Source organism: Tasmannia lanceolata, unplaced genomic scaffold (genome assembly GCF_043159265.1).
Source record: "Tasmannia lanceolata isolate RefF3 unplaced genomic scaffold, GAP_Taslan_0.1 ptg000002l, whole genome shotgun sequence".
Lineage (NCBI taxonomy): Eukaryota > Viridiplantae > Streptophyta > Magnoliopsida > Canellales > Winteraceae > Tasmannia > Tasmannia lanceolata.
In genome coordinates this window covers 33,326,263-33,348,287 of record NW_027518679.1, presented here as the reverse complement: position 1 = coordinate 33,348,287, position 22,025 = coordinate 33,326,263, and the positions used below count along the sequence as shown (strand labels likewise).

At 37.0% G+C, this 22,025-nt stretch overlaps 1 protein-coding gene across 1 annotated transcript in view; it reads right to left on the bottom strand.

Moving 5' to 3' along the window:
• Window positions 1-8,297, bottom strand: part of TPI (triosephosphate isomerase) — a 39,331-nt gene extending 31,034 nt beyond the window's left edge. The window contains exons 1-4 of the mRNA XM_077376604.1: window positions 8,161-8,297; window positions 6,750-6,825; window positions 2,372-2,495; window positions 673-757 (exon numbers count right to left, since the gene is read on the bottom strand). Of these exons, the coding sequence (XP_077232719.1) occupies window positions 673-757; window positions 2,372-2,495; window positions 6,750-6,825; window positions 8,161-8,199 (324 nt within the window). The 5' untranslated portion in view covers window positions 8,200-8,297. The remainder of the gene's footprint in view (window positions 1-672; window positions 758-2,371; window positions 2,496-6,749; window positions 6,826-8,160) is intronic.
• Window positions 8,298-22,025: the final 13,728 nt, after the last annotated feature.

The following is a 22,025-nucleotide window of genomic DNA, read 5'->3' as shown; positions in this document are numbered from 1 at the left end:
AATGCAATATTGGCAACCAAACAAGGACCTTAGCTGACATGGCACCCAAATGCCAAGCAAAACCCCTAGGCCATCCCAGCTTTTGTGCAACCAGACACATCCTAAGGGATTTATGACACCATCTAATGCAACAATTTGATCAGTTTTAAACTAGTAGTGAAACCGTTTGGACCAAATAAGTCCCTTCACCAGTCATTCACTGGTTTGGTTTTTTAAACCACTGATCAAGAGATCTGGAAGAGACAATTAATCAAAAACCAGCATTACCTTCAATCGTGGTTATTGTCCAAAATGACAAGTCTCCGGCAATTTGGAATACCAAATTCACCACTACAAATTTGCGAAAAATAGTAGTGGCTGAAGCATTTCATGTTATAATATGTACAAGGAATTTGATCACTCTAAGAGTAAAAATCCCTGTAAAGCAACTTACCTCATTACAGGTCCCAACAAAAATGTAAACTTAATCATTGTCCCATATGACAGGGCCCCGGAAATTTGCAACACCAAATTCAGCAATCCAACCATCTTACAAGCAAGTGAAAGATAAAGAGAAATTTTACGAAACAAGAGGCTCCAACTAGTGAAATAGTAGTAGCTGATGCATGTGCATATAATACGTACACAGCATTTAATCATCTTAAGAGTTAAAACCCCTATGATACAACTTACCTCATTAGCTTCAATTAGTATAAGCCTTCTTTCGGAATGGCCAAGAATGACCCATGGAATGCCCAAATTGACAAGCATCTCCGCACTGTATCAACAATAATACATCAAGTTCAAGCTCGCATATAAAAAAAAGTGTCATCGAACAATTAATAATATCAATGGCTAAAACTTCCGCTTGGATAGATAAAATAAGGTTTTTTTGCATTTTGTACAAGCATCAAAACACAAAACTGTCGTTGATAACTAATGATGGCAATCCATGGCACGTAAAAGCAAAAACTCACAAACAAGAAAGAACAACATGAAGACTTATCGTGAATAAATATAAATAGTCCTGCTAATTAGTTAAGATGATGTGAACTTAGAAATTATAATTTTTCAGCTTTCGCATTACACAGGAAATGTCCTTCATAGTTCTTTTTAACTTTTCTCAATTTTTACTAAGAAAATTTACTAAAGAGGAACAAGATGAAATGGCAACAAAGGCTTCATCCGTTCGAAATTTGGAAACAGAAACCTCCCTCATGGTGCAAGCACCCTTTATCTTTATAAAACGTGCAAGTGTTTCTATTCCGTGAAGGTATGCTCTTACAATAAAATTGCCATGACTCCCAAACACACGACATGCGTCCATCTCTATTATCCTTCCCTCCAACATTGGTAGCCATTGAATTTGTAGTATATTATGTTGAAGCTAGAGGAGTGGAATTCTACAGACCAATTGATTCTCCATTGCTCTTTCTATACGGAAAGGGTTGGAGGTTGCACGTCATCTTCCCCCACGGTCAATCTGGTCGCCAAATCTACCTTGACCTGCACTGGATGGTTGAGATAATCTCGATCTTCTGCATCTGGAAGATCTGGAGCTTGTTGATCATGAGCACGATCGCCTCCCCGCTCTCAATTTAACATGCCGATCAAAGAGGGCCTATCAAATCACACGTATGACAAGAACCAAGTGGTATTGTGGTGCTCCACAAGATCAAAGGTAATAATCACCACATGCCACAAGGCCTGATTCAGCGCTTTAGTTACTAAAAAAGTTTTATGACATACAAGAATGGAATGTACCTTGAAAGTTGTAATTTAAGAGCAATAATTGCTTTAGATAAATCACCTTTCATGACTTCATCTAAAGAAAATGTACCGTAAGTCACTGCCAGATATAGCTGTGAGGCTCATTTTCATAAGTAAAGCATGATGCCCAAGGAACCCATGAATCCAAGCAAATAGGAGGCCTTCATCCACTAGATTGATCAATATTTCAGTGTGGTTCACTTATCAAAAGAAAGGTCGTTCTAATTCTTTGTTTCAGAGACCAGTTCAGCAGTTAGAACCATTTTATTTTATTTTTATTGGCTTATGCAAATTCATAGGATTGCAGGATGGTCAATGTACCATTGCACATACACATTGTTATCCCCGGATTTGTCCGGAAATCTATTTATATAAAGCTTACTAGAAAAAATAGAACATAACAAGACCTGCAAATGTCACTCTTAAAGCAAAACAATTTTCTATTAAAGTAAATTTCCAGAGAACAAAAAACAAGTGAGAGAGGAAGACAGAAAACATACTAGGATTGCTCCCATTCCAACTCAGATTTGATAGTGACAACAATTATTAACAAATTTACAGGTGAAAATAACAAGGGACATACTAGGATGGAATAAATAATCACGAAAAAATCAAATCATACCTAATCTCACCAGTGAAAGCACCTCCTTTTCTCACCCAACAATTTTGTGCAGAAACATGAAAGTCAGACCGCAATAAACTTTTTACCAAAGGAAGAAACACAAAGGGAGGGCTTACAACAACCTCTGCAAGAATGAAAAAATGCAGCATATCAACAACGGCACCATATTCATCATTTAATGTTTTTGAAAAAACTCTGGCATTGAATTGAACAATAAAGAATATGCCACACTCAACTGGCAATATATCACATGCATCTAAAGTAAAATGGCTATTTCCAAAACTAGAAAAAAATCAAAAATGAATAAATATGAAAATAGATACATAATAAAATAGTAGCAAGAAATATTTCATATTGACAAAAGGTGTGAAAAAACTTAATAGAACATAAAAATCTGCTCATACAAGCAGTCATTGATGGTTGCATGGATGGAAAAAATGTCAGAACGACTTTTTAAATCCAAATATAAGAAAAAATAAGTCCTTTAAAAATAAAAATAAAATCTTGATCTGTTTCAATCAAGTGAAAATGAAGAAACCATATTATCATACACTAGATAAAACACATATTATAATTACATGATGTTCACAGTTTTTCAGGCAACAATTTAGTTGAACATATCAAATCGCATGTGCAGTCGACAAAATCAGTAAATCTGACCATAAGCTTCAAAAGCATTATCATTCAAAAAAAAAAAAAAAAAATTCCAAAAGCACTATCTTCTTTGTTTTAATGACACCTTGGGAGCAATAACAGCAAGCAATCCTACAATGTGAAATTGTAATGCTAAGCCAGCTACCCTCTTCAATCCTACAATATGACCCGCCCTAAATCTGGTCTCCATGACGGGTGTACAGATTTCCTTAGGGAGTAACTCTTGTTACCATCATCCATGAATATCAAATTCCATGCCGCAAGGGCCATAGAAGAAATCTTTGAAGTTTACAGCCATTTATTTAGATAGTTAATTTTGCATGATAATCTTTCGAGTTTACAGCCATTTATTTAGATAGTTAATTTTGCATGATAAGTTTACATTATATTATCTGGTGATCTTAATGAGTTATCACTATCAGGTATAGTATTGGTTTCTTTTGTTGTAATATCTCATGGGTCTATATTCACATATTCAATTTTATTCTAATTGTTTTTGTACACAAACGTTGGGTGCTCCATATCTTCTTGGGCGGGTTCATTAACGACACGTTTTCTGCACTAACACTTTGAGCTTTGATATGTAAATGTAGATGTGAGTAAATATAAAGTAGATATATACATGTGTGTGTGTGTGCCTATGTATATGTGTGTGTGAATAAATAAATATATATATAGGTGCAAATTTTTGGGTTTTTGTTTCCGCTTTGACCTTGTTTTAACTTTTGACCTTTGGGTCTGATTGAGGTTGAACCAATTCATTTTCTTTTGAAAGCTCAACCCAACTAGCCTCAAGTTGCACCCTTATGTTACTATACATACACATATTTGATGCAACCATGTTGTCCATCTAACAAGCAAAAGAATTTTATTAAGAAAACAGCTGAAAGGAACAAAAAAAGTGGCTAAGGTGACCCAACCAAAATAAAAGAGAGAACAAGTATGCTCAAGAATCTACAATAATAAAGAACTACAGAAAAGGCATTGAATGCCCAATACGCAGCTCCTTGACATCATTTCTCGCACATGAATCACCACAAGACCCATGAAATTATTAGCAAAAGCTTTGACGCCTAAAAGAATAGCCATCGATCCTGCCTGGCTAGAGTTTTTCTATTTTATTATGCTTTATTATGTAATAATTCTGAACATTCTCGACTTCTATGATTTTCAAAAGCACATTAAAAAAGGGGAAAAAAAAATCACCCAATTAGGCAAACTCGAGTTACTTGACTCAAGACATTTCAGACTTGGGTCTAGGCCATTATTTAAAAAGTCCCCGTGTCAATTGTCAACTCTCGAGCCGATTCCATTTTACCTTGGCCAAATAATTGTTCAAGTCCGAGTTTTATAATGTCAAGTCACTCAAAACTCCTTCGACTCGCCTGAGTTAGTAAAATATTGACCACATCAATCATTGACCTTAGAAGCAGGAATCTTCCTCATGGGTGCCACTCCCATGCCAAAACCGCAATTCGGCGCTCCTTAGGACGGAAACCTCTCCCATGATGCTCCCGAAGAAACGGGAACTGCTCCCATGGCACTTCCACCGGCTCCTATTACACCACCAGCATTGACATTTCTTTTGGTTTTAAACTTCTTGGATTCCTCATCCAAGATATTACTTCCATTTAAATACTTAAAATGTAGTTACAAGTTACAATAACCACCCTCCTTCCAACCACACAAGTAAGACACATCACATAGTATGTAGTAGTCATTCTCTACAATAACTACTCACTTTTAAACCAAACACATAAAAAAACTACTTAACTTACAATGACACATCATATAACTAATTAACTATTTATCTAATACAATAAAAAAAACTAAATGTCATGCCATGTTTGTCCCACGCATGCAAGTATCATTCCTTCCCCCTTGAAATGACCTTGTCCTCAAGGTCCATTTATTTGAAGAAATGATGTATTCCTCCAACTCTTCAAAGTACTTCATTAGAGCAAGCACAAAGGCATCTTCAGAAAACCCGAGGAAAGGTTGCACAAATATGAAAATAGTTAGAAATTACTATTTTTTATGTACTTGAATTTTGACAAAAATATAAAGAAAATATTACATAAACGCTCCAACGGTCATAGTTGTCAAACTCTTACGAGTCGTACGAGTCAACTCTCGAGTCGAGTCGAGTCGCCGGGCTTTCGAGTCGAGTCGCCCATGCGAGTCACCTCTGTCGAAAACTCTTACGAGTCATCTGGTGACTCTTACGAGTCGCTCCGAGTCAAGTAAAAAAACTATGACTCTTACGAGTTGAATCGAGTCGTTGGGCCTGAGCTTTCTTGCTTTGATGGTTGAAAACTTGGAAGTAGGAACTTAAAACTTAATTATTTTTGTAAGTTACAAGCATGTAGTTATTTACTAGTAAAATGGTGGGCCCCACGCCATCAAAATATGAGATTTAAAATGGCGGGCTCAAGTCAAATGCATAGGTTTGGGTAGGGACGGTGGACATCATCTTGTCAATAACAATAGGTGTAAAATGGTGGGCCCCACTTTCTGCATTGGATTGCGTAGAGACAGTGGGCCCCACCAATCCTAGGCATGGTCATTACATATTGGACCCCACCCCATCATAGCATGAGGTGTAAAATAATTAGCCCAAACCATTTTAAAAAAAAGTTCGTCCTACGGTGTATGCATGGGTTTGGATCTCATCGGATCAAGGGTAAAATAGTGGACCTTACGCATGCTATTCTTGGGTATAGAATATGGGCTCCGCCCAACCCCATCAAAACATGAATGACATTTGGAAAGTTATGTGCTTAGTATATATTATGGATGGATAGATGGATCTTTTGGCTAAGTGCTTTATCTATGTGCAATTGGGTTATATTTTTTTTACATGTTTCATCTTTTGAGATATAATGATATTTTTTCAACTACATTTCTACTCTTTTCAAAAACTCTTACGAGTCACGAGTCGAGTCGAGTCGAGTCAAGAGTCATAAAATTAAGAAATCGAGTCACAAGTCGAGTCACGGGTTGACAACTATGCCCACGGTGCTCCCAACCTTAGTCTCTTCTTGACCCCCACGCTCCCCGCCCTCGCTCCCATTCCTGCCCCCGCACCGGCTTCGTTCTTCTAAGTCATTGACTCACCCAAATCGACTGCCTTTTACTATGGTGGAGTCCCCACCAAAGTCCGAGTTTTGAAACACTGGCCCAGGTTCCAGGTTTTAAATCGTAACATATTAACCCCTTTTAGCCATTCATAAAAAAACATATTAAGTCATCTTATATGTGATGACCATTCTTTTGGGTTGTAATTGTGTAGATGGCATTAGTTAAGCCTATAGTCACAAATATTTGCCTCGAGAATTTCTCTAGGAATGTAGATCCTAGAGATCTTAATTTTTTATTTGCAAAAAAATTAAGAAATAAAACATCCTGAAAATTTTTAAAAGAATTGAGATAATTTTGGGTTTAATTATTTTATCAAAATAACACGATAAAATCATGATATTTTGAAGAAAAAAACTAGGATATTTGTGATCATGCTTAAGGAAAAGATATTTCGCAGCTCTTAAAAAAAACATGCATCTTACAAATCCATCGATAGTTTAAGTTAAAACACGAGTTAAGACTATCATGCTGATGCTATATATGCTGACCATAATAATCTACAAAAGTTGCTTCCTCTGTCAGTGACACTATGTATAATATAAATAAAACAATTACGATAGGAAAGGTTATTTTATGCTCATACCGACAATCTCCTCAGAGGGTACTTCGGCTTCATTCAGTGTGGTCACAATCTTTTTTACTTCTTCGGTAGTTCCATTCTGCACATAGATACAATTCAAACCATAGTTAACGTCAAATCTAATTAACATATGGATCAATCAACATTAAATTCAAATGTAAGAAAAGATATGTTTCTTAAGACTAGGTGACTGAATGAAGAAAATCCAGTGAGGAATGTTCCTCAATTGCATAGGGACAGGCCAAGTATAAGCAATCATGGTACAACAGTCAACGCTTTATGAAACTCTTAGTATATTCCGTAAAAAGGGGAAAAAATGCCATGAGGAAGAACAAAAGCTAATTACACATCGCAAGGTCAAAATGATGAGCTTGGCATATAATTTCAAACACATTCAAACCATTACACTAGAAATAATTTATGAAAGAGTAAATTACAAAGGGAAGTGAAATATTCGCCCTTCTTTTTTACTTGGGACAGCCCCCTGTAGTGTATTTTCTACAGCTCTTCTACAGTAGAGGTTTACACTAGAGGGGGCTATCCCGGGTAAAAAACAAGGCGAATATATCACTTCCCATTACAAATCGTATTCCAAAATTAGTCTATTTTAGCAAATTTAACAGCAAAAGTCCAACATCTGATCTCGAAAACTCGGAAAACTGTAAAATCATCAAAGGAAATTGATTTGAAGACCTAATTCTACAGATCTAAATACAAATCATTTGATCTTTACTGTAAAAGAGTAGTCAAAAACACAATAGAGGGGGCTGTCCCAAGTAAAAAAAGGGGCTAATTTATCACTTCCCATTACAAATCGCATTCCAAAACTAGTCTAGTTTAGCCAATTTAAAATCAAAAGTCTATCATCTGATCTCAAAAACTCGGAAAACTGTAAACTCGTCAAAGGAAATTTATTTGAAGACCTAATTCTACAGATCTAAATAGAAATCATTTGATCTCAGATGTAAAAGAGTAGTCAAAAATACACTAGAGGGGCTGTCCCAAGTAAAAAAAAATGTGAATATATCACTTCCCATTACAAATCGAATTCCAAAATTAGTCTATTTTAGCGAATTTAACAGCAAAATTCTATCATTTGATTTCGGCAACTCAGACATTTGAAAAAATATCAAAGGAAATTGATTTGAAGACCTAACTCTACAGATCTAAATACAAATCTAAGCAAAAATGAAATCAAAATCCATCAAACAAAACAACATCAAGCTGAGAAAAGTGGATAAAAGATCCAAAAACCCCATCAATCTCATGTTATATATATGATCTAAAATCCCTCTATTTCATTGATTTTTCGAATCGAAAACACACGATTGTGACACAAAACAAACAGATCTAACAGATAAAGATCTAAAAAGTGGAAATTTTCGAGCAAATTAAAGAAGAAAAGGGAGTTTACGCATTTCCAGTTGCCCCCAACGAAGAACTTTCTTGCCATTTTTTTTCTTTCTTTCAATGCAATGAAAATGCCAAAACCTAAAAGAGAGAAATGAGATATGGCATGGAGGATAAGGAGACTTTTTATTGAGAGAAATGAACGTGACAACAATAAGAAATTATGCCCTTAAACTTTAATAGAATTACATTTGTGTCCTTAGCTTAGTTTTTGTTTTTGGTTTAGGGTTTATTCAATGACTTAAATGACCCTTGATTTTCAAACGTTGATTTATTTCTTGAGGATTGATAAACTGAAGGCCGCCCTCGCAAAAATCCATCTACAAGGGCGCCTTCATTGGTCCTTCATAACAAAGTTCATTTATTGTACCTTTAATGCTATCTATTTCTGCACCATTATAAGGGATATTTTGCTAGCGTCCATCGCGGAAGGCATTTCGCAGATGGTCTGTTGCATGTGAGAGCAGCCACATAGGCTCACTTTTTCAATAAATTTTGTCTTCATTCATGAGGTGGCTAGTGCAATAGACCATCGGTGAAATGCCTTCTGCGATGGACGCTAGCAATTACCCCATTTTAATAGTGTTATGTGATGTTTTAAATGTAGTTTGTTATGGACCAATGGGGACGCCCTTGTAGCTGGTTTTTTAAAGGGCACCTTTCAGTTTATCATTCCTCATTTTATTCTGTAAAGATATTTATTTTTCGAGTTTTTATATGGTAACCCGACCGTCAAGACCTGTGTGGGCGGTAGGGGTGGACATGGTTCGGTTTGGTTTTGGGCTAAACCCAGAACCGAACCATATATGTGTGAAACCGAACTAGATCCATATATAATCGATTTGGTTCGGTTCTGAGTTTACCCAACCTTCACCAATGGCCCTGTTTATATATGAATTACCAGCACTAACAGTAACAGTAACAAGCACAAATTTGGGCAATGCAAAACTTATATGAAGTATGAAGAAGTACAACCATGTGGGATAATCATGCACAAATTTTGGCAATGCATGAAGCCATGAACTACAAATTTGGGAAATAATCAGGCCCTAATATCCAAAGCAAACATGCCCCAATATCCAAAGCAAAAATCACATTAAACTAATTCGGTTCTCGGTTTCGGGATCCCAAACCCAGAACCGAACCGAATTTGCACCGATTCCCGAATTTCTGAATCGTAACTGAACCATATAGAAATGGAACCGAACCGAACCGAACCAAATGTCCCAGTTGGTTCGATTTCTCGGTTCGAACCAGAACCATGTCCACCCCTAGTGGGCGGTACTGCCCTTGGTATTTGATCTAACATCAGTCCACTTTTTAAGAGGCTGGGCTTGCATCAAATATCAAGGGATGTACTTTTGACGTACCGCCTGCATAAGACTTGAGCTTTGCATCAAATATCAAGGGTTGTACTTTTGACGTACCGCCTACATAGGACTTGACGCTTGGGCACCATATAATTTCTCCTATTTTCCTGTCCTTTTGACATTTTGAGGAATATATATGGTTTTTATTGGTGTGGTTATGTGGGTGAATCTAATTATCCAAACCATCCATCTAGCAGGCCCTTCGTAGATAAAGAAAAAATTGCCAAAAAATTGATTATGGTTCAAGCTAATTTGATGATGAGGATCCTAATTGGGGAAGTGATATATTCCCCCTGCTTCACTGGCCCCTTTAGTGTATTTATGACTACTCTTTTACACTACATGAGGGTATCTCGGTGAAGAAAAGGAGTGAATATATCATATTGATTCAATTTTTTTCATATGGCCCACCATAGATTAAATAGATAGAAAGTCCAATTCAGTACCCAAAAACTAAAGTTAGATCTACACCGGTCACCTGTTAGGCCCCATGATGGATGAATTGTCTACTAAAAATCTCCTCATTACAACAATTTTAACCATTTGATTATTGGTGTTCAAATAGAAAAAATCTCCACTAATCAAACGGTTGAGATCATCAATTGAAAGAGATTTGAAAGGTATCGTCCACAAGGAGGGAGGATGATTAGTTTGTATCTTTTAGAGGGTGGTGGCCTCCACCTATACTATTTTTATTAAGGGATTTGCTAGCATCCATTGCAAAAGGCATTTCACGATGGTCTGTTGCATGTCAAAGCAGCCACCTTGTGATGAAGACAAAATCTGCTGAAAAGTGAGCCTATGTGGCTGCGATGGACGCTAGCAAATCCCTTTTATTAATATTACAAAAATTTTGTATGGGCATAATGATCTGCAAAGAAAATGTTTTAATAAGGCGCCACAATGGTGGGGCCTGCTATAAATAGAGGGTGCCTCATTGAATTACAATGAGATCGCACTCTAGTAAACCATTTCTCACCGCATACGGTACTTCCCATTTGGTGGATTCCGGGCATAGTAGTCTTTTCAATTAAAAGAGATATTAAAAATTTTAAATTACCAAAAAGAAGACGTAGGGGTATGCTTGTCAAAGTCACTTACTTTTTCTAAAGTGGCCAAGCGCTCACGGTTTCGTCCACAGTAATCATGCGTCATAGTGGGTGAGGTGATGGGACCTTTACATGTCGCACAATTTAAATTTCAGGTTCACATTTTTGGAAAGCCAAAAAAGGGAAAAATACTAGCGAAAAATTTCGGCTTATAAACCTCGAGCAATTATTTCTAAAGAAAAAATACTAGCGAAAAAATTGCAAGTGGAGCCCATATATTTAGATGATCTAAACTATGCGGTTTTTTGGCCACCACTTAGATAGGCAGTTAAAAATCATAGTCATCTGATGATCTAACTGTCCAATGCATATTGACTGATCAGATCCATTGATTTGGTTAGAAATCAAGAGATTGCCCACGAGTGCAAGTCTCACATCAATAGAATGACCTAAAGCCATATGTGGTGCTGGGTCGCAGGGGAGGTCATGCTGCTCGTGCGAGCGTGTAGTCTGTGATTTTCTGTGAACTTGGGACCGAGGTCACAATTCTACTCAAAAGAGAATTTTTTAGAGTCGCCACCTAGGTTAAGGCCTAGGACCCGTGTCTGCTTTTCCGATGAATTAGGGATAAAGATCCGAATTTCATAAGAAGAGCAATCAGTGTCTAGGTCAGGGCCTAGAGCCCGTAATTTTGCTCTGCTGTTTAAGGCATAATCTTTACAAAAATCTAAGCAAGGGATATGGTTACATTCGAGGAAGGTGTTAGGCACTCTTCATGCCCGGGTAAACCCGCTCTCTTGACTTGACTTTTCTAAAGAATTTTGTCAAAAACTTTGGCTTTTTATCCTTTATTGCGATTAAGCTTAGTTCCTATTTTGAAAAATGCGTGGATTTACAAGGAAATCGGTTGATATTATCCGAAATAGGGGTGTGTACTGCGTGGTTTGGGTCTTGAGGGATTATTCCTGAATCACGTAGCGTCCGCCTCAATCGGGATAATTAAAACGGGGAAAGGAAAGAAAATGTGGGTTTCAGTTCCCTCCAGTTTGTCCAACAATGTCGGAGCGTAGGGCTCTCGCCTCGAGCCCTCTATCTCTTTTGTCTATGGTAGGACCAGAGACAGAGTTGCGGGATAAGGAAAGGGAACGTAACCCTATTTAAAAAAAGAGGTATAGGATTTACACTATAAGATTTGGGGCAAGAGGAACCCCAAACCCTATAACCGCCCTACACCGGGTTTTATAACAGAAATGCGGAAAGCTAGGAACAACGGCACTAGTTGAGCAGTGTAGCCTCGAGTTCTTCGGAATTCGGCATAACAATGACGCTAGTTGAGAGGTATCTCTCCGAATCCTCGGAAATTCGATAGAATGCCAACACCTAGTGTAAGCACCTCTAGTATTTATCTACCTTTCTCTCGCCTTTGAAAAAGAAACCTAGGGTTTTGCGGAAAGTATTCTTGAAACGAACGGAAAACGAAAAAACCAAAGTTTTTTTTTACTACAAATTGGTTACTACAAATCGGATTCTGAATCGGTTAGAATCAGATTTTTACACTTACCCCACTATATATAGGGTTCAAACCCAAATATCAATTTGCGATTTGCAAATCGCAAATCCCGATTAGTGGGAAACCAATAGGTCGGTTGGGGGTATTCTGGGTATTTTCAGGGATTTTTGGGAGCTTCAGTGGGCCACAACTCCTTCGTTTGGATTCCAAATCGCGCGCGGTCAGATCTGTTGGACTCCTTGTTGCAAGGAGAATCCAATGAACCTAATTTCATGCTTTGAAATGGTGTGTGCAATTTTGCTGTGTCCGAAATCGGGTTTTTAAGATTTTTTGCGAGTTTTAGGAACTTTGAAATACCATAACTCCTTCATTTGGACTCCAAATCGAGCACGGTCATATCCGTTGGACTCCTTGAGGCAAGAGAATTCAATGAACCTAATTCAGTCTTTTGAAATGGTGTACGCAATTTTTGTATGTTTTTTACTCGAAGTTAAAGTTTGGGTGAATGCCGTGTAAAAAGGGCTTTTTGGTTGTGCTGTAAATGGCAGGTGTCGTGTAAAAACGAGCTTTTGGGTTTTACTTTGGGACAAATTCATTTTTTAGCAGTTCTTTTGTATAATTTTCTTGGTTTATAAGGATTCCATTTATTAATTGGTGGATTTGTAGACCAAGAAAATACTTGAGTTCTCCCATCATGCTTATTTCAAATTCATTTTGCAAGCATTTGCAGAATTATTCACACATACTATCTTTAGCTGACCCAAAAAATGGTGTCATCTACATAAATTTGCACAATGAGTATGTCTTCACCATTCATTTTGATAAACAAAGTTTTATCAACTTTTCCATTTCAAATCATTTGTCTAATAAGAATGAACTAAGCCTTTCATAAGAAGCTCTAGGAGCTTGCTTTAAACCATAGAGGGGTTTGTCCAACTTACAGACATGGTCTGGGTGCTTGAAGTCTTCCAATCAGGACATTGCTCAACATACACCTCCTCCATAATATATCCATTTAGAAATGCACTTTTGACATCCATTTGATATAACTTGAATCATCTATTACATGCATATGTAAGAAGCATTCTAATGGACTCCAATTGGGCTACTGGGGCAAAAGTAGCATCATCATCAATTCCCTCTTCTTGGTTGTAACCTTGGGCCACTAAACGGGCCTTATTTCTTTGAATATCTCCTCATTCATCCAATTTGTTTCTATAGACCCATCTAGTTCCAATCACAGGATGATCTTTTGGCCTGGGCACTAATTGCCATACTTTATTGCTTTCAAATTGATTTAGCTCTTCTTGCATTCATCCTTTTCTGCTTCTATAATGGACTTAGGTTCAATTTGAGGGATAGATGCTAAATGACCACAAACAGTTCTAAAATGAGACATAGTCCTAACTCCTTGTGATGCTTCACCAATGATTTGAGTAGAGGGATGGCTTGCAATGATCTTCATTCCTTTTGGATCTTCTCCCTCATTCTCTTTATCTCCAGTCGATTCACCTTCAATGTTTAGGTTTTCCAATGGATTAATTAAGGTGGTGGTGTTCTTTTCACATGCCATAGGGTGAGACTCATCTTTCACATCTAGGTTTACCGTCACCCATTTATCTTCATTTTGTTCATCAAATTTTACATGTATAGCTTCTTCTACTGTCAAGGTTGTTTGATTGAACACCCTATAGGATTTGCTTCTAGTTGAATACCCTAAAAATATTCCTTCATCTGCTTTTGGATCAAATTTATGAAGATTATCTTTAATATTAGAATATAACATTTACATCGAAAAATTCTAAAGTAGCTAATGTTGGGTTTTCTTCCATTCCAAAGCTCATATGTTGTCTTGCTAAGTATGGGGTCTTATTAGTACTCTATTTATTACATGATAAGCTGTATTCACAGCTTCTGCCAAAAAAATGTCTAGATATATCGTTATCATGAAGTAGTGCCATAGCCATTTCTTGTAAGACCCTATTCTTTATTTCTGCTACACTATTTTGTTGAGGGGTCCTAAGGGTTGAGAAGTTATGATCTATACCCAGTTCAATGCAATATTCCTCAAATAGATGGTTTTCAAATTCAGTGCCATGATCACTTCTTATTTGTTTAATGTGACACATGATGGCGCCGGAATCCGGGTCTGCGATCGCGCGGTGGGTAGAGAGCCTCCGCTGGGGTCTGCAATCACAAATAGAGGGGCCAGGGAGGTCCGGGGTGGGTCCCGGACGACCACTTCGACACCCAAGTCAGATTCTGGACCAACAATATAATGAACAACAAGAAATGACTGAGGTATAATCAGGTTTACCAAGACCAACCATGCGGGTTCTTTCTCTGGTAACTGGGTGGGCGAGTCGGAGGCAACGAACAGAAAGAAAAAAAATGGGGGGGGGGGATGGGATTCAGGCGTCCAGCGCGTCTCTCCCCTTTCTTACTTAGGGTCGGCAAACCTCAGTAACAAACCCCGAACTTCCTTTGATGTTGCCTCAATTTTTAGGGTAGCTTCCTTCCTTCGGACGGCCTCGAGGAGGGATAGGGTGGGATCTAGTGCCCTCTTCTTTTCCTCCGGTCTCCTCCTTTTTCTCCAGCCTCATTCCTTAGAGACTTAATAGTGTATTTATACTTCGACCTTGCATGCAAACCTTCTTTAAGGGGCGTCACATGGACTTTCTTATCATTTCAGAGAGAACCTTCTTTCGTTGGATTGGGCTGCCCCCCTGGTTCGACGGCGCGCGTGGTTTTGTTGTGTAATCTTGCCCATAATTGTGATGATGAAGCTTTTGGAGGAGGGGAGGTGACACGTGGCAGAATCACATGGTCTTATCGTGTATTAATATCCTTCCTAACCATGATTAGATTCCTCCGCCGCATGGGCGACACGTGGTGAGATTTAAGGGTCCCCCCGTATTTATGTCCCATCAACACCCTATATCTACACAATTTGTAGAATTCTCAAAATGTTTATTTCTTAGAAGCAAGGAATAGAACCCAAGTGAACCTAGAATAGTCATCCACCACTACAAAGACATATGTTTTCCACCAAAACTACATGTCTTCATAGGACCGAATAGATGCATGTGAAGAAGTTGTAATGGTCTAGATGTGGAGATGATGTTCTTAGGTTGAAATGAGTCTTTTGCTTGTTTTCCAAGTTGACATGCTCTACATATGTGGTTCTGAAGATAATTGAGTTTAGGTAGACCGTCTACAATGTCCTTCCTAGAGATTTTAGGAATGATTTTCATACTAGAATGCCCTAGTCTTCATGTATTATTTTCAAAAGATGCAAGACAAGTAACATTTTGACATGTAAGTTCCTCAAGCATAAAAGTATAGATATTTCCATCTTTAGTTGCTACAAATTCAATTTTATTATCATTTGCAGTTCTAACAATGCATTTGTCATTTTTGAATAGTACTTCATTACCATTATCACATAGTTGGCTTATGCTAAGTAAATTATGTCTAAGCCAATCAACAAGCAATATATGTCTAATAGTAATACCTTTAAATTTAATTGTACCTTCTCCAATTATTTTACCTTTGGCATTGTTTCCAAATGTGACATTTCCTTGATCTTCCATGTTGAGCGAAGAAAATTTGGAGGGATCAAAGGTCATATGCCTTGAGCATCCGCTATCAAGGTACCATTTGTCCAATGTGGAATTGCTACTCAAGCATACCTACAGAATAAAGAGTCAAGTCTTGGGCTTAGGTACCCAAATTTCTTTGGGTCCTTTAGGATTAGTGCCATAAATGTTGCTCTTAACTACCCACACATATTTGTTTGATTTTCTAATTCTTTAAGAGTACTTGACACGAACAAGATTGCCACAATAATAACAAGTGGAGTAAATGATCTAGGGCTAACATGATGATTTGAATGGGAGTTTGATGTGCTAGCCTTTACAAAAGAAATATGTGACTTGTGGGTGTCTTTCTTATATGAAGGTTTCTTTTGAGAGGGTTGGTAACCAAGACCAGTCTTCTCATAAGAGATCTTCATATCAAGTATTTCATCTTGTTTACTCTTCCCACACTTGAATTTAAGTGAGAGTTTTCATTTTTCCACTTTAATTATTTGTTTTCCAAATACAATTTTTTAATATTTAAATAGATTTCTTGATTTTCTCTTAGAAATTCTTGATTTAACATTCAAGATTTTTTACTTTGTCTATCAAGGTCTTGTTTTCATTGACTATACAAGTAAGAGCATTGCATTCCTTTTTAAACCTATCAGGTTCTTGATTTAACTTTTCTATTTCCTTTGTAATTTTGATGTTTTTGGAAACTTTAAGAATGTATGCTTCTTAAAATTTCTCACAAGCATCATACAAGTCATCATAAGTAAAGAAAATATTTCCATCTTCATCATTAATTTCTACATAAAGAGTGGATAGAGAATGTACCTCTTTAGGTGATCCATCTTCTTGAATTCCCATGAGACATATGTGGGAGACTTCGCCATCACTTTCTTCACTTCTAGATGAGCAGCTGAGCCCATTATAGGTTGGATTGAAGCTCTTATTCTTGTCTTTCTCTCTTCTCTTTATAAACTTGTCATCAAGCTTCTTGAGTGGACAATCGGATCTTACATGTCCAAGCTTGTGACATTGAAAGCATCTTAATTCGTTATTATCTTCCTCCTCTTCTTTCTTATCTCTTGTAGAACTCTTCTCCTTTTGAAAGTCCCTTATATTGTTCCTTGTGAATTTTTTGAACTTCCTTCTGAGGAGAGAGATATCCTCTCTCAGAGCCTTGAGATTCTCCTTTTCATTTTCACTTCCACTTCCATTATCTTGAGCCTTGAAGGCTATGCTCTTCATCCTTTGGTCTTCTCTTGGAGCCTCTTCCTCTTCTGTCTCTCTTTTCTTCATCTTCAATTCAAATGTAATGAGGGATCCCACTAGCTCCTCCAATTTCATAGTGTCCAAGTTTTTTGCTTCTTCAATGGCGGTTGTCTTGGGATCTCAAGTATTTGGAAGTTACCGAAGGATTTTGTTGACCATTTCTTCATTTGAAAAAACTTTACCTAGGCCTTTCAACTCATTCATGATGTTAGTAAATCTAGTATACATTTTGGTGACAGACTCACCCGGTTTCATTTTGAAAGCTTGTAGATCACTAAGTAGTAGATTAATTTTGGTTTTCTTCACTTGAGTGGTTGCTTCATAGGTTACTTCAAGTGTATCCCAAATTTCTTTTGCAGTCTTAAAGGTGGAAACCCTCTTAAACTCTTCCGGAGAGAGAGCGCAAATGAGGGAATTCATTGCCTTATAATTCATAGTGAATTGGACCTTTTTCGGAGTCTTTTCAAGTTTCACTATTGGTGGTTGGTTCGGTATATCCCTTTTCAATGATCTTCCAAATGCCAAATTCTTGGCCCTTTAGATAAATCTTCATCCGAGCCTTCCAACATCCACAGTTGGACCCATTGAAGTATGGTGGCCGAGATGAGGATTGACCCTCAAGGTATTGTGAAGAGGAAGAAGAAGATAAGGTTGCCATGGATGTTTTCTCTTTTAGATTTCAATTAAAGAAAATCTCTTAGTAGATACCAATTGAAATCCCAAAGGGCAACTCAAGAGGGGGGCGAATTGGGTAATTTGAAATTCTGCTTAAAGTACAAGCGTGTGTGAAATTAATTCTAGATTATTGTAGTCCTTGTTGAATTGAAATTGCAAGAGAAAGGAAGTAGATTACCAATCACCACAACAAGGAGGATGAGAGTGAAGAGACCACACAAGGATTTCTATAGTAGTTTGGTCACAAAAGGACCTACTCCACTACCCAAGTACTTGGTCTTTCCTTGAAATTTTTATTCACTATGATGAGATTTCGCACTCCGAATCTCTAGGCTTTATAATGAATACTGACTCCAAGGGAATAAACCCTCTTTGCAAGAACCGCCTCAAAGGGCGTCAACCCTCTTCGCACACCCCCTCTAAGGGTGTAACTCCTCTTCGCAATTACAAGAAGAAAATATAAAATGAAAGCTCTCAAGCCTCTTAAAGGCTAATACAAACACTCAAAGCTTACAATCAAAGTCCTATGGAGTGCCTCTTGACAAGAAGTAAATGCACAAGTTAATGCTTCAAGAGGAAGATGAAGAATCCTTTTGATTTCAAGAGTAAAAGTACTAGCGTTTCATAAATAATCTTTTAAGAGGCACTCCATTTTGACCGTTTGGGGGTATAAATAGCCCAAGCAAAGATATTACCGTTTGGCGGCAAAACTGTAAATATTTGTAGACAACCCATTTTGATCGAACCCTTATACACTTGATTTGATTAAAAACCTTCCAAATTTATGATTTAGTGTCCCAAATTTCTTCCTAGTGTAGATTAGGGTCCCATTTAAGTCTCCACAAAATTTCATCGAAATCCGTGGAGGTTTGCTTAGTGAACAAGTGTAATTTGTGGCATAGTGTAGTATAGTGGAGCCGAAGGGGGGTGGCTTAACCAGTTTAGGGGTGGTCCAGTTAGTGTGTATTGCAGCGTAGGGTTGTCCCTCGGTAACTTAAAGGGGCGCGAATTTATCATTTATGTTTTGCTGAAACTTTTCCATGGACCACCCTTTCTCATCCAAAACAAATGAATGTATAATAGTGGGTTGTCCAAGTAAACTGGTGGAGAGTAAAAATTAGGACCAAAAGCCTATAAATAGAGAGTTTGGCCTCTCATTTGGGGATCTTCTCAAGGAAGCTAGGTTTTTTTCTTAGATCTTTAAGAAGAGAAAAGAGAGGGCTTTTGCTTAGAACTTTAACCCTAATTCATTAGTCATTTTCTTCATAATCTCCGGCTTGAATCTCCAGTTGAGGTGTTGTAGTTCCTTTTCTCTGCAATTTGTTCTACTCTCTTGCTTCTTTATACTTTAAGTTTAAAAACCTTATTTTACCTCTTCAAACCTGAGATTTGTAGATTTTTTTTAGCTTAGAGACCTTAGTTTTTGCATTTCTTTGGCCATTAAACCACTGATTTGTGTTTGCTACAATCAATTGAGCGAAAATCCCCTTTGTAAAAGAATCCAAAAGTGAAGGAAGAAGCGAGGAAGTATTAGGTTTATACATCAGCTATTCCATCAGAGATCTTTGATTTCGAAGGGGAAAAAGTGAGATCGAAGCTAAAGAGGAAATCGATCAGGTAAGGTTTTATTTATTGTTTTTTTCCTTGAGAAATGGTATATATATGCCTGAAATCAAATTCTGTTTAGAGTAAATGAAAATAGAGTTTGATTGTAGAGCTGACCTTAACAAAGCTTTGGATTTTTTAAAAATGATTTTGGGGTTGGATGCTACAGTAAAGTTCATTTGATTATATATATATATATATATATATATATATATATATATATATATATAGAGAGAGAGAGAGAGAGAGAGAGAGAGAGAGAGAGAATAGAGTTCCTAAGGTGTCACCTCATATAGCTTATATGAGGTGGCGCTTAAAAACATAAGGGGCCCACTTTGTTTGGATGATCCAAAGCATTCATTTGATACGCCCTCACATAGATAGGGTGTGTCCAAAAAATCAACTTCATAGGATCATCCTAACCCTTCCATTTGTGGAGGTTGAAATGGATAGGTATAAACCTCCATAAATCTGCCCATTTTTAACCTCCATAAATGAAAAGGTTAGGATGATCCTATGGACCTGATTTTTTGTAGGCACCATATCCATGTAAGGGCTTTTCATATGAATGGTTTGGATCACCCCAAAAATGTTGGCCCTTTATGTTTTGTGAGCGCCACCTCATATAAGCTATGTGAGGTGACACCTTAGGAACTCTATTCTCTCTCTCTCTCTCTCTCTCTCTATATATATATATATATATATATATTTGTTTTATGTATATGGCATACAAATGTATGATTTTTTTATTAATTAATGGTAGGGTATTATTGGAGGGGAACATAATTCACCGAATCAAGTGCACTCGTCTGTTGCAAGTCGCATTGATTAGCCTAATGTTATGGGCAGTCCTCCTATTACTCCTCATATTGTTCTTCCTACTCACGTTGCTCCCCTTTCCGCTCCTATTGATTCTAGTATTCCCTCTGTTCTTCAAAGGCCTCTTTTTGTTGCTGCTACTACTAATTCTCCAATTGCTCTTCCTACCAATCTTCATGTTCATATTGCTCAGCATACCACTCTTGTTGGTGCTCACACTCCTAGTGCTTCACCTCAGACTAAGGCTCGTAATAACCAGGTATTTATATTTTTTGTTGTGCAAGTTTAAGTACATGATAGTTCTTATTAGTGATTGAATGAAGTTCTTATGAGCACCATATTTATGATTTAATTATTTTCAGATTCAGCATACCGCTCCTGTTGCTGCTAAGACTCCTCGTTCTTCACCTCAGACTAAGGCTCGTAATAACCAGGTATTTATATTTTTTTTGTTATGCAAGTTTAAGTACATGATAGTTCTTATTAGTGAATGAATGAAGTTCTTATGTGCACCATATTTATGATTTAATTGTTTTCAAATTTAGCATACTGCTCCTGTTGCTGCTAAGACTCCTCGTTCTTCACCTCAGACTAAGGCTCGTAATAACCAGGTATTTATATTTTTTTTGGGTGCAAGTTTAAGTACATGATATAGATCTTATTAGTGAATAAATGAAGTTCTTATGGGCACTATATTTATGATTTAATTATTTTCAGATTCAGCATAACACTCATGTTGCTGCTAAGACTCCTCGTGCTTCACTTCAAACTAAGGATCGTAATAACCAGGTATTTATATTTTTTGTTGTCCAAGTTTAAATATATGGTAGTTCTTATTAGTGAATGAATGAAGTTCTTATGGGCACCATATTTACGACTTAATTGTTTTCAGATTCATGTATGTATTCCCTGTAAGTTGATGAATTTTGAAGGCTATGCTGTGGCAAAAGGGTTCCTCAAAAGTGAAGATCCCAACCAAATTGTAGGGGGAAAAATTGGGTGAGGGATGGTGTGAAGTAACGATCAATAGAGGTATATCCCGAAAAGCAAAGTTGCCAAGATCGAATGGAAAACTTCAAGTCGTCGGCGATGTCTTAGGAAGTAATGTTGCTTGGCCTCGTGCAATTGTAAGTGTATAATTTATTTTGAAAGGCAATTTAAATTCTTAAAATGGGTTTACTTTATATGCATCTGTTCATTTATCATTAATTTATACATGGTATGTGTTTGTAGGTTAAATTGTTAAATCGCAAATGATAATGGGAATTGAGGAGATGATGAAGAGGAGATGAAGAAGATGATGAAGAGAGGAGAAGATAAAGAATGTTGACCAATATAATATTTTGTTTTGATATGGTTGGGAATAATGTAGCTACTATTTTGTTTTGATGTGGTTGGGCACTTTGTTTTGATGTGGATGGGAATAATATAGTATTTTATTTTGATATGTGGTTCGTAACATTGTAGTATTTTGTTGATGGAACAATTATAAGATGTTAGCTATGGACGAATCGTGAATTCATAAATATTCTAAATTTAGATAACTTTTTTTTTATATGTTGTGGGAAATGGGTGTTATAATAGAAATTTTGATAATATGTTTAGATTGTTTGTGGAAAGTACAGGTATTATAGGTCATAGGAAATGGTTATTTATAATGGATTTTAAAAAAAAAATTGAAAAGTCTATCCCTACAGATTTTATTTTGCATTTATGCAGGGAAAGAACCTTTTATCTACGGCTGAGTTTAACTTGTCTGTAGGGAAAAGTGCCTTTTTCCTACTTTTTTCCTGAAAATATGTAGGGAAAAACTCCTTTTGCCTACTTGCTTTTTACCAATCCGTAGGGAAATCCCTCTTTACCCTACAGTTTTTTAAATTTTAGTAAGAAAAACTAATTGGAAAAAACCTTTTACCTACAGTTTTTAGACATTCCGTATGGAGAAACACCATTTTAACTACGGATTTTATGAAACACCATAG